Genomic DNA, 12,455 nt, shown 5'->3' with positions numbered 1-12,455 from the left:
ATGCAACTGTGTTCTCATCTTGTCAAAGAAGACATATGTTTATATGCACAGTATGCCATCAATCCCATCTTTTCTGCACAACACACACACACACACACACACACACACACACACATATATATATATATATATATATATACACAAACATACATATAATGTGAGAAGGTAAAATAAGGTACAGAGATAAAGAGACTGGTAGAAGGAGAAAATATGGGAGTAGAGGTCGATGAGGAGAGAAAGGGGGAAACGAGAGAACGACTAAGACCATGTCCACAGTGTTGCAGGAAATGTTTAAAACACAATTTACAGTTTATTAAACTGATTTTTTCAAAATCAGTTAAATAAAATCATTTTTAGTAGTTTAGCCACCCACACTGAAAGGCCTTCTTCCACCTTGTCTTTTAGGCAATCGGCAAACAAAAACAAACAAGCAAAAAGGTTGTTTGAATGTACGCAGTGTACCAAACATACTGGCGGATACACGCTTAGTTTACAGGACAGGGTTTAGTTCTTCAGACTCTCTCTGTGATCAATTCTTCTCCGTTTCAACCTACAGACTGCATGACACAAGCATCAACCGATATTTCTGTCTCTGGTTCCAAAGAACTGAACAACTGTAAAATGATTCTAAGATGGATACTCATAGACACAATCCATTTAGGCTAATCAACTGAATCTCTGTTTTACTGTTTTTACAAGTGGGATTCATAAAATACAAACAGAAAAAAATATCAATGACAACACCTGTACTGTATGAAAGGGTTTTCTCACTAACAAAATAAGCCATCACAGGGAGAGCTGGCTTCTTAACAGATTATTACCTCTTGAAAGATTCCTGGATCTATAATTAAATGCCCTGAAAAACATCACCTTAAACACACACTCATCCACCCATTAAATGTTCTGAGAGAAACCTCAGTGGCGTCTGAGCAGCTATAAATTCACACACAAGAAAGCAGACACAAACACATGCAGATACATATCATGCGTGCACCTGCACACACAGGTGTCATTGCGTTGCTATGCTATCCTGGGGCCAACTAGACTGTGGGAAAAAAGAGCAGGCATGATTTCTTAAAGACCAGATGCTTGGTGAGTGATGGCTCATCTTCTTCCTTATCTATCCGTGTGTATGTGTGTGTGTGTCTACTATTGTGTCTGCTCAGGTAGCCATGAGAATCGACTCCAAAATGAGTCAGGGACACTAAAGACAGGTCTCACAGGTTACAACCAACAGATTTTCTGTGGGATTTTCACACCACTTCGAAGAAAACTGCCTGCTTCTTACAAACACAACGTTTAACTGCTATTTTCAGCAGAATCATATACTGATTATTATTATATGTGATTTTTCGTACATTTGGTGTATTATGACGTATATCTATCAGAACATATCCTTTTTCATATTGTGACAGTGATTTCAACCACCTAACTCAGGCCTAATGATCGTGTTAGTCCCTACAACTAACCCACACATCTGTGCCGTGCACATAATAATAATAATGACTAACAATTACCATTGCATAAGACTTCACAATTAATGCAAACAACTCGTTTCCTTTTCACTGACTTCTTCATGAATTCCAATGTGTTCCAGAGAAGCACACAGGAACAAGCTCACATTTTCTGAGAAACAGTTACTCAGTGAGTCAACATATCATTCCAGTAAAGAAGCCATCTCCACAGAAAACATTACCTCCTGAGTAAGAGAGTGAAAGTTTAATATTTGTGGTCATGTCTTACTTGCTCATTCATAAACTCATGCTTTGGAGTGACACAACAATCACAATGGCCTTTCCTGATTTGGCTCCGCTGCAGACAGACAGAAAGACACGCACAGCGACAGCACGTCGCCCTCGAGACGAAAAGGAGACGGACATACAGGATGCCCATCAGTCACTCATAACTGCACCCGCTATCTACATGTGTGCACAAGTGACCTGTGGATTGCGTGAGCAACACTTTCTCCCAGTGTGTGTGTATTCACTTTTAGCACTTTCTCAAGCTGTGTGTGTGTGCGTGTATGCGTGTGTAAGAGGAGACGCGAAGCCCTCACCACACTCAGTGGGAAATATTTGGGATGGTTTCCCTTGGAATGTCTTGGCGTGCCTATGGAATGCCGCCCCCCTCCCCTCCTCGCCAACCTCTCCTTCTCTGTCGTTCCCCTCTCGTCTCTGCAGAGGGGAGGGAGAGTGGGAAAAACGGCGGGACGCACAAATTTGACCCCTTGTTTTGTCACCAAGAAGAACGGAACATGCACAGAAGGCGGTGCACAAATGCGGGCGAAGCCACAGGGCTCAGACACACAAACAAAATGTGTGAATGTGCCTTCGCCTTTCACAGCTGGCGTTCGACTAAAGGTGACACTGTGGGTATTTGTGGTTATCTACAAAAACACTGTGCATGTGTATTTAAACACGGCAGATACGAATAAAGGTGTGAGAATTCTACGAACGCGTCATCTGTGTTCCTCTGGATTTAAACCCATGCATGCATCCTGATACTGACTAGCCCTCTTTCGCTCACACATGCACAGATATACAGACAGAGCCAGTGAAGGGTAACTTTAAACATGTCTCAACCTCTCACATTCCTCATGTTTCTCAGCCCGCGGCTCTCTTTGTAGATCAAAGGACAGACAACAAGTCTTTCTATCGCCTCGCCCTCCTCCACCCCTCCTCTTCCTTCAGTGCCACCTTTCTCAGACACTCTCTCTTCCTCTTGCTCTTCCTCACTCAACAAGCACTTGCACACAAACTGATTATATCTCCCAGTGTCTGTAATGCTGCCTGAACTACTCCATGTTATTTTTGTCTTTCTCCCTATCTCTGACTCACTTGCTCCTTCTCAATCTCTTTTGCTGCCCTTCCCTTTCTCTCTCTTTTTACCTCCCTGCCATCCCCTCTGTTCTCACTTCTTTCCCTCCCTCCTCTTTTCCTCTCCCTCACCCCCCATCTCTCCCACCCCTCCCTCTCACGGTGTGGCAGTTCCTGTTGCTCTTGTTTTCACTTCCCCAGTAGTCTGGTGCGTGGGAACCAGTGTTTCTACTGCAATGGTGTCTATGCCTGAGTCTGAGTGTGTGTGTGTGAGTCTGCGACTGCGTCTGTGTGCTGAGGTGATGGGTGTGTGTGTATGATGGTGTCAATATGAGCTTAACAGTTTAGGGCTTTGAGCGTGTATGCATTTCAATGTATATGTGCCAGTGTGTGTTTTTGGCTGGTTTCATGTCTATCTCTCAAGATATCTCTGCTGTCTCGACATGTCTATAAAAGGCCAGCATGGGACATCAGATGGAACTGCACAACCCCAACGGAAGTGCCTCTGTGTGTGTGCGTGCATGTGTGCATGCATGTGCATGGAAAGTATAGACACAGTAGGCATTAGTGGTACGGATAGGATATAGCTGAATAAGGAAATTGGAATGGACCAATCACCAACTCCACCCTCTTACCCAACCCCTTGCAGGAATCCATACAGAAGAAATTTAAGGACTACAGACTAAGTTAAATATTGTGACGCTTACCAACTTCTAGACAAAACTTTTTTTTTTTAAACCACTTCTTCATAATACATCAGTACAAGTAAGTGTGCAGAGAAGGACGCACAAATACATGAGGCCCTCTACATCTCCCTCTCCCTCTTGGGGTCTGCATGTTGGACACACATTCCTATGCCTCTAAAATCTCTGTTGGGCCTATTGATACACAGAGACAAACATTAACCCTTTCCCTGCACAATCTCCACACACAAGTACACAAGACTGTGGTTAATCTCCCCTTCTCTGTCTTCCTTTTTTGCTTCTCTTTCCTCACAACATTCATCAGTGGTGTATGTGCATGAGGGAGAAACACAGAGACAAAGGGAGAGAAACCAACCAATCCATTAAGAATCAGAGAGCTTTACAATCAGATAACAAAGGGGTTAACTTTGCCTGGGTGGGCCACGGAGAATCCCCCAGGGTGAAACTCTTTCTCTCTCTCACACACACAAAAAAAATATAAAAAATAAACGTTTAGTATTAACTAGTATTTGACTATTTCAGTCAACAGGAATCACCTAAATTTCAATATGAACTGCATATCATTTTTTACAGCCTGCATCATTAAGGTAAGGTATTGTTGATATTTAATTTTAGACATGATATTTCTAAATATCAACCTTCACAAATTCAACTCGAGGATTCCTTGGAAAGGATTTTTCAGTCAGCTGTCATTTCCAGTCATTCTTTTTAAACAGATTTTAAATTAGGCTAAGGGAGGGATAGTCATGCCCTGGTTGAGGTTGTAAAAGATTACCCACATGCTGGGACAATGTTTTTCTCGGGTTTGCTGTCTGAGCTGATGGGAAAGATCTGAAGAAGAGCTGTTACCAGTGGTATGTCACACTAAAGTCACATTTGGCCTTACTTTAGCCATAATATGTCAAAGTGACTGCCGTTAGGAGTGACCAATAAATAGGAAAGGTAGGTGGATGACCATTTGGCCAATGGTCATTTAGGCAGAGTTTTTTGGTGAGTGTGTGTGTGCGTGTGAGTTTGCGTCGTCACTGTCTCATCAAGACAGGAGGTAGCATCAAGGTGGTCCAGGCTTTTTACATTTTGGGTCTTGAAAAAAATGCACCCAGTGGTGTGTCTCAACACATTTAGGGCCCCCTACCAGGAGCAGGCCAGAACACCCAAGTTTCGAAACTGTCCTGGAAAGATACCCCTCTCACAGACAAACAAACACAAACGTCATAGAACACACAGGTTCCTCTCAACAGCCACCCATGGAGATATCTACAGGTCACGGACTGTAAATCTGACAATGAATGGTAGCAACAAACTGGCTAACAAACATTTTTCTGCCTCCACATTTATGATCAGACAGGAATTAGAATAATAAAGTGCATGGCGCCTTTAAGTGGATCCACACGCACGTAAGCAATGTTTACGTAATTGTGGAAAGAAGAATACGATACTGAAAGGTTTTTGAGGACACTTAAAATATATTCAGTTTCATTTCTCCTCCAGGTTCAACTTCTTCCTATCCTATCTCTAGCGGTTAAAACACCTTTCAAGTGTTTGTTTTGCACTGCATGGTGAAAAATGTCTTTCTTTCAAGAATTACCTGATGTTTAATTCTTCCTGCTGAGTGATTTCTCCCTCATTCCATTTATTTATCTATCCACACATTTTCCACCACCTCATCCTATCAGCACAGGTGAGCCCATTGTATCTTGTTTCTGAAATCTCATTCTTGTAATCAATCCAGCACAACACCCGCATTACGGCCGATGCCAAACTAATCTGCCTGCCAATCACTCACTCCATCTTAATCTCGTTCATGAACAAGACCCGGTTACATTAAGGTGGAAATGCCAACACTTTCAGCCTAAGGGCAACACTGGAAAACAAGGCTCAAGCCCCCGTGCAAGAGTTTGGTTCCAGAACCAGTGCTGCATGTAGGGGTGAAGCTAAATCAATTATATCACCTTTGTGTACCTTCACATACTTGCACTAGTTTCAGCTCCTTCCCTAAAAAAGAAGTGACATTCAAAGTCCAAACACCCTGTTTTGCAGCCAGAGTTCAGCTAGTCAAGCCCCCCACCTTCAGCCCCACTGACAGCACTGAAAACATTACATTTTATCAGAAAAGTAAAATAAAGGGTTTTTTTTTTTTTGAAAGCCCTTCGTGTCCATCCCCACATATCATATATTCACTTCTTCCCCTTTCACTCAGCATTACACAAAACAACATAGCCACCACAAGCTTTGTTCTCATAATTTAGGAACTTATACACTTCTGCAATGTTTTATAACCTCAGAAATATTGCCTGGTTATTCATGTTGCCTGTATGTCTCACTGATAGAGGAACTCAAGCTTTTTCCTCTTTCTCACTGGAAGTCATTGTGTAGAAAAGCATCAGCTAAAAGCCTAGAATAGAAAAGTAGTGCATGGCATGCGAAAGTTTGAATTACTATTACTTTTGATTGTATACATGTAATTTGCCTTCAATCAGTATTTACCTCTTTCACTCCAGCTACCAATCATCCTCTCGTTTTATTTTATACATTAGTTGGGGAAATTATGACTCTCTGTTCTCACTGTACTCACCTTTTCTTCATTTGTATGTATTCATAATCACTGGTATTATTTTAAATAAAACCACACAGAACTAAACCAATGCTGATGTTTTTACACAGTTAATTTTGAAAAGACATTCAGAACAGGCATGAATTGCCGTACCTGGCAGCGGCTGAATATATCGCTGGTAGTGGGCTGGACATTGAAGTGTCTGAGGACTCGAACAGCTTGGTCCCTGGCCTTCTCTGAACAGTCGAGTGACAGACAGCGACCCTCGCCTACCTGGGACCGCAGCTATATGGGGAGACAGAGACAGCACATGTATGCAAGCAAACAAGGAGTACGCACACACAAAATGCATCGGAATGACTTTAAAGATTTGAGATTTGTTCTTGAGTTCATATTAGTTAGCACTTACACTTTGGAACGGTTGTCCACAGGTGAGTATGACACGGCCTTCAGCTTGAGCTAACTGGCACACGACAAACACACATCAGAGCAAAAGAACACATAAATGCAGTAATGCTATTGTTGGGTATCTAAAATGTGTAGTATTTTGATTATAGGTCCCTTTTGATTGTGTTTACTGTCCGTGTGCATCTTCAGCTTGGGCTGCTAACTAACCTTTGCTGCTACTCTGTGGTCATCAGTGTTCTCCAACATGACCACGTCGACTCCTAAACAGCGCAGGTACCTCCCGAGTCCCTGCAGCATGTTGTCACACACAACCCGCAACTGCTGGGGGGGCAGAGGGGGGGTGTCTTCTGGGGGCTTCTTGCCACACAGGAGGCCTTTCTCTGTGTCAGTGTGAGGGGGACTGACCCTTTGAGCCCCCTGACATTCCTAAAAAGACAGAGACAATAATGTGATACTTAACTGATCCCCACAGGGGGATTTTCTTTTCACTTGCACGGCAGTGCAGGGAGGTCAAAGCACAGGGTGAGCTATACAACTGCACCCCTGGAGCTGATAGGACCTGCTGAAGTGTCTTGGTCAAACACACATTGTTCTTCCCTGCAGGTTGGATGCTCAAACCCAAGTTCTACAGTTTGATGTTTTCTTGAGAGCTCACTGGTCATTACATAACTGAGGATTGTTAAATGTATCAGCTCAGTGTTATTATAATAAAAATAGCTTGGTCTAATTCATGATGGCAGCCTGTGAAGTTAAACACACAGCCGAAATAACCCCATCAATGCTCTGCTGACTGAATGTGTAAAGACGTGCAGAAAAGGATTACATTTTACACATAAAAGGATTTTTTTTTATCCTTGGGCTCCTTAAAGAAATAATAATAAGCAAATATTAATAGAAAAATACATTATGTTTAAACAAAAATACTACTACTAATAACAATAATAAATGAGTGAAAGAACAGTTTGTAGGCCTAAGACGACAACCATATTACACTTATTCAGAGCTATTTCGGCTTTGGCTTTTACAATTTCTTATCTTATTAATGAGATTTTCCCCCCTTGATTTCAACCTATGTGTATTTAAAAAACATCTGTCTGTCTGAAATCTGTCTATAAAATCGAGAAAGAGTCACTTTGTCTGAGCTATCATTATCATTATCATTATCATTCGGTATCCACCTCATAAAAATTAGTAAAAAGTATCAATAACCTCACTTAATGGAGAGGTGGTAAATTGACTCCTGACCTCTACGCCGTGGGCCTGTTTCTTCTGCTTGGCCTGTTTCTCTTTGTCTTTCTGCTTCTTTTCTCCACCCTTCTCTGATTGGCTTGAAGAGATGCTGCACAGGTCAGCCGGTAGCCCAAAGTCTGCTGGGTTGCTGGAGAGGACAGAGTACACATCCAGCAAACAATAGGCATCAGCCACTAGAGAGAGGTTAAAAAATGAGAGGAAGAGAGGGGAAGAATTTATTGGTTTGCAATTCATCAGGGGATAACAAAATAATCTTTGATATTCTGTCGTGAAAAGAATAGAGGCCATCTGTCACCCTGTCACGGTCTGTCTGTGCATGCTTCAAATCTTACCTGCATATCTAATTTGGCTGATGCGCAGTGGCCGTTTCTCCCAGTTGGACATCTGGTCTGTCTTGTCCAGGGGCTTTCCCAGGACCTGTTGTACCAGCAGACTGAGGCCTTTCTCTGCAGTGTCCTCTCCTACCAGAACCTCGCTTGGTCCATTTTGAGTCCTCTTGACCTTACCACGCTGGATCTGTGAAAGCCATCATAGGCATGAAAGTAAGAATTAAATGGCATGGTCCAGTGTTGAATGTTTCTCTCTAAAAACACATTTCCATGCTTGCAATTACAGCAATTTTATCAACTTTAAAAGACCTAGAATTTGTGACAATGCTCCCTCCCATCTAATGTCCTGTTACCTTTTCCCACCATATATTCCCTGCGATTTTCAAAAATATTCCTTAGATTTCTCACATCCTGCAGCATGCAGTCTACTCCAGCAGATGGTAAGGCAACCTCATCAGTTACTGTTGCCATTTCCACGTTCCTATCCACATCAGACATTACGAGTTCAGATACATATATCTCAGGCACACTACTGGGCCACAGCTGCAGCATGTACCTGAGTTATGACCATGAAACCAAACACAGACAAGAGCAACACTGACTATGGTGATAGCCTAAATGTTGCAATCCTCTGGTCCTGTAACCCTGTTTGATGGGGTACAGTGGACAAGACAGTAATGCCAATGCTGAACTTACCCTTCTCAGTCACAGCCAGTATTTAGTATCAAGACTCAGGTCCTCCTCCAGTATAAATGCTGCTGAGAAACTACTTTCCTGACTACCTGCCTAGTCACAAATTATTATACATTTTTACATTGAATGTTGCAATAAATTGAAAATAAAGGTAATAGAAACACAAAGCCAACTCTCAGCCACCCAATTTTGCTGTTTGAAAATGTATTTGATATTAATTGTGACGCCACTGTAATGCAACGAATCAAAACTTTAATTTAGTAAAACATACCCTCACCAATTAAGGAAGCATGGTGCTCTAACAGTGTGTTTTCTATTGTGGCTATGACTGCAGGATTCAGTTTAGAAGTCATTCATATTAAGTTATGTCAGTGACACGATATGGTACCTTCTGGTGTACATTTAGAAGATCAAGCATCCCCTCCATCTTCAATGGCTCCTCTAATAACTGGTGCCAGGTGGCCAAGAGACACTTGAGATCGCCTGACATACCATAACCTGAGTGGGAAGAAAAGAGAAATGTTAGAGACAGATGTACCAGTGGAAACGCCTCAGATGAATCTGATTTCATCTTTGTTGCTTACCGAGTTTAAGAACATTTTTTGCAGAAAAAAAGCTCCTGATTAAACTAACAGTATCTGGGTGTTGACAGAATCTCTCTTCACAGAGGTCCAGTAAAAAAACCTGGTCAGAAAGTGCAAGCTGTATCAGGGCAACTTGCTGAGTTGAGATACAGCCAAACGTTGGCTGCCACTCCATGTCAACTCCCACTACACCACCTTCCTAAGAAAGGATAAAGACAAGGCTGAAAACACAGCAAAAAAAAAAACTGATGTACAATAAATCCTTTCAATAGTAACTACTTTTGCGTGCCCATTATATATATAGAGAAAATTCCATTAAAGACAAAAGACACAAACTTTTTTTTCCTTTTCTTTTTTTTTTTTTTTCAAATGAACCATTTCCTCCTTTGTACCTTCAGCACAATGCTTCGACATCTCTGGAGAGCTTCCGGTGTGTCCACCAAATGGATCTTGTCTTTGGTGAGTGGCACCTGGTAGAACTTCTGACAGTGAGACTGAGACGGCATCCACTCCTCAGTCTGTGCTGAATCACTCAGACGTATCTGTCTGAGCAGAGGTGACAAATGTGTGCATTTGTGTCAGTGTGCACGTTAAAAGGAGACAAGAGTGAGGGAAAAAAGAAAAACACTTGGCTCCTGCAGAGTAAGAGAGGAGAGATATCATGACTACAGAGGCAGAAACTGACTAAAGTAAGACTAAAACTGAACATTGCTGAGCCACTCAGTACACAGCATTAGATCTTATGAATTAGGAGTGTCTAAGTGAAATATGAGATATGTGCCATCTTTCATATTTCACTAGAGGACACATAAAAGTCATTCTGTTTTAAACTCTGATAATAGCATCAGTCCACGTTAATATTTCTGCCCACACAATCCACGATAACACACAGCTGAACATTCAGTTCAACGTGTGTCAATAAGACGGTCTTGAGCAGCTGTGGTGACAACAGAGTGACATGCAACGTATGAGAAGGGGATGTGGTGAACAAGAGTAAGGCTCCAGGGTGTACCTCAGGGATAAAAACTGTGCTTCAGGGTGCAACTATTCCTCTTTACGTAAATAAGTACAGCCTGTGCATACCACAGGTTGTATAACAGGATATGTTTATGCATGTTTTGTCACTCACTGTGCATGAGGCGGTAGACTCTGTTGCGTTTCCCATACACCATAGGGAAGTCGATATCTGGGGATTTTGTATCTCAGTGACCACTGAGAGGCTTTCCGGAGACCGCAGTACTTCACCAACATCTCCACCAGCTGGACATGCAGCTCAGGGTCATCTGCCACTACGTACTATGCATGCATAATGCACACACACACAAAAAAGACACATCCTGCATTATCTCATTGATGGTCATATTTATACTGTACAGCATACTGCTCACATACACAACTAAATTCATTATCTACCTCTACAAGGTCGCTCCAGTTCTCCTCGGTCATGCTTTTCTAAAAGGAAATAGGGTGAAATGCAGAAAAAAAAAGAAAAATGAGCAACATTAATGAATTCTGGAACTGGTTCACCTGACTCTGATACTGCATCTTCCAATTTCGGGTGTAACTAAAATACAAATAAATCAAAATAGAGTCTAAATTCTAAACTTTTTTCACTCTTCTCAGCATTTGTCATTATGGGTAAACGTTATTATAAGTGTCCGTGACCCCCAGTTCTTGCTCCACATGTTCCTCCACCGCCATCAACAGCGAACTCTTGTGAAACAGCATGCAATATGTATTTACTGTTAAAGTCAGGGGACTTAATACTTTATCTAACAATTGTTTTAGGGGGTTTTTGTGAAATACACATTCATGGGCCTAAAAGTCATTGTTTGGAGAACCACAATATACCTCCAACTGCTCATGTTTTCAGAGACTGAATTTGTCCTTTAACCAAGATTCCACTGAGATCTGTTGGCTTTTATTGGCGAAAAAGGTGGAATTACAACAATTCTGTGACAGTGATTAAAGTTGACATATGTGTAACAAAAATGGAAATATGAGATCTGAGCAGAAAAACATAACATTTTGAATAAACAGTTCTAAGATACAATTAAGCCCTGAAAACACAAGGGGAGTACATTGTGTACATTGTGGCCGCTTACATCCCACCGCGGGCTAATGCTAAGTTAGCATTAGAGGAGCTGTACTGCCTGATCAGCGGGCAGATGAACGACAACCCGGAGGCGGCCGTGATTGTGGCGGGGGACTTTAATCACGTTGAACTGAAGGCGGTGTTTCCCAAATTTCATAAGTACATAAAGTTTCCTACCAGAGACAGTAACATTTTGGATCAAGTTTACTGCAACATCCCTGCTGCTTACAAGGCTGTAGCAGCTCCTCACCTGGGCATGTCAGACCACATCTCCGTGAAACTCATTCCTGCCTACAAGCCTCTGGCCTGCAGAACAAAGCCGACCACCAGGACAGTACAGATATGGACTGAGGAGGCCTCCTCTGCACTTCAGGACTGCTTCGAACTGACAGACTGGACTGTGTTCAGAGAAGAGGCAGACCTTGAGGAGTACACATCATCTGTATTGTCTTATGTTCAGTTCTGCACTGATGCTGTCCTCCCTGTTAAGACCATCACAGTGTTTCCCAACCAGAAACCATGGCTGGACAGCACAGTGCGGTCCCTGCTGAAAGCCCGGGATACTGCCTACAGGTCTGGAGACAGGCTGGCTTATAGCAAGGCTCGAGCAGAGCTGAAGAAAGGAATCAAGCAGGCCAAGCTCCAGTACAAAAACAAAATTGAAGATCACTTCAAGAACAACAACCCACAGAGCATGTGGAGAGGCATCAGAACCATAACGGACTACAAGCCGAACACACAGCTCACCAGCCACGACCCCGCCCTGCCTGACACCTTGAACAGCTTCTTTGCCCGCTTCGACACATCAGGCAGCAGAGAAGTCACACACCTACCCCGGCTGGAGGAGCAGCACCAGCCCCTCGTCCTGCAGCAGCACCAGGTGTCATCCACCCTGAGGAGGATCAACACCCGCAGAGCTGCAGGACCGGATAAGGTGTCAGGCAAGACTTTGAGGACATGCGCTGACCAGCTAGCAGGAGTGTTCCTGGACATTTTCAACCTGTCCCTGCAGCTGTCCACG

General features: G+C 42.7%; 1 protein-coding gene across 1 annotated transcript in view; it reads right to left on the bottom strand.

The window, feature by feature from the left end:
• exd3 (exonuclease 3'-5' domain containing 3) overlaps positions 1-12,455 on the bottom strand; it is a 41,159-nt gene that overhangs the window by 18,341 nt on the left and 10,363 nt on the right. Inside the window, exons 10-19 of the mRNA XM_041960127.1 lie at positions 10,753-10,791; positions 10,469-10,635; positions 9,732-9,885; positions 9,340-9,538; positions 9,144-9,253; positions 8,066-8,249; positions 7,728-7,906; positions 6,690-6,908; positions 6,484-6,537; positions 6,228-6,359 (exon numbers count right to left, since the gene is read on the bottom strand). Of these exons, the coding sequence (XP_041816061.1) occupies positions 6,228-6,359; positions 6,484-6,537; positions 6,690-6,908; positions 7,728-7,906; positions 8,066-8,249; positions 9,144-9,253; positions 9,340-9,538; positions 9,732-9,885; positions 10,469-10,635; positions 10,753-10,791 (1,437 nt within the window). The remainder of the gene's footprint in view (positions 1-6,227; positions 6,360-6,483; positions 6,538-6,689; positions 6,909-7,727; positions 7,907-8,065; positions 8,250-9,143; positions 9,254-9,339; positions 9,539-9,731; positions 9,886-10,468; positions 10,636-10,752; positions 10,792-12,455) is intronic.

Source organism: Chelmon rostratus, chromosome 19 (genome assembly GCF_017976325.1).
Source record: "Chelmon rostratus isolate fCheRos1 chromosome 19, fCheRos1.pri, whole genome shotgun sequence".
Classification (NCBI taxonomy): Eukaryota; Metazoa; Chordata; class Actinopteri; order Chaetodontiformes; family Chaetodontidae; genus Chelmon; species Chelmon rostratus.
This window is presented reverse-complemented; position numbering and strand designations above follow the sequence as displayed.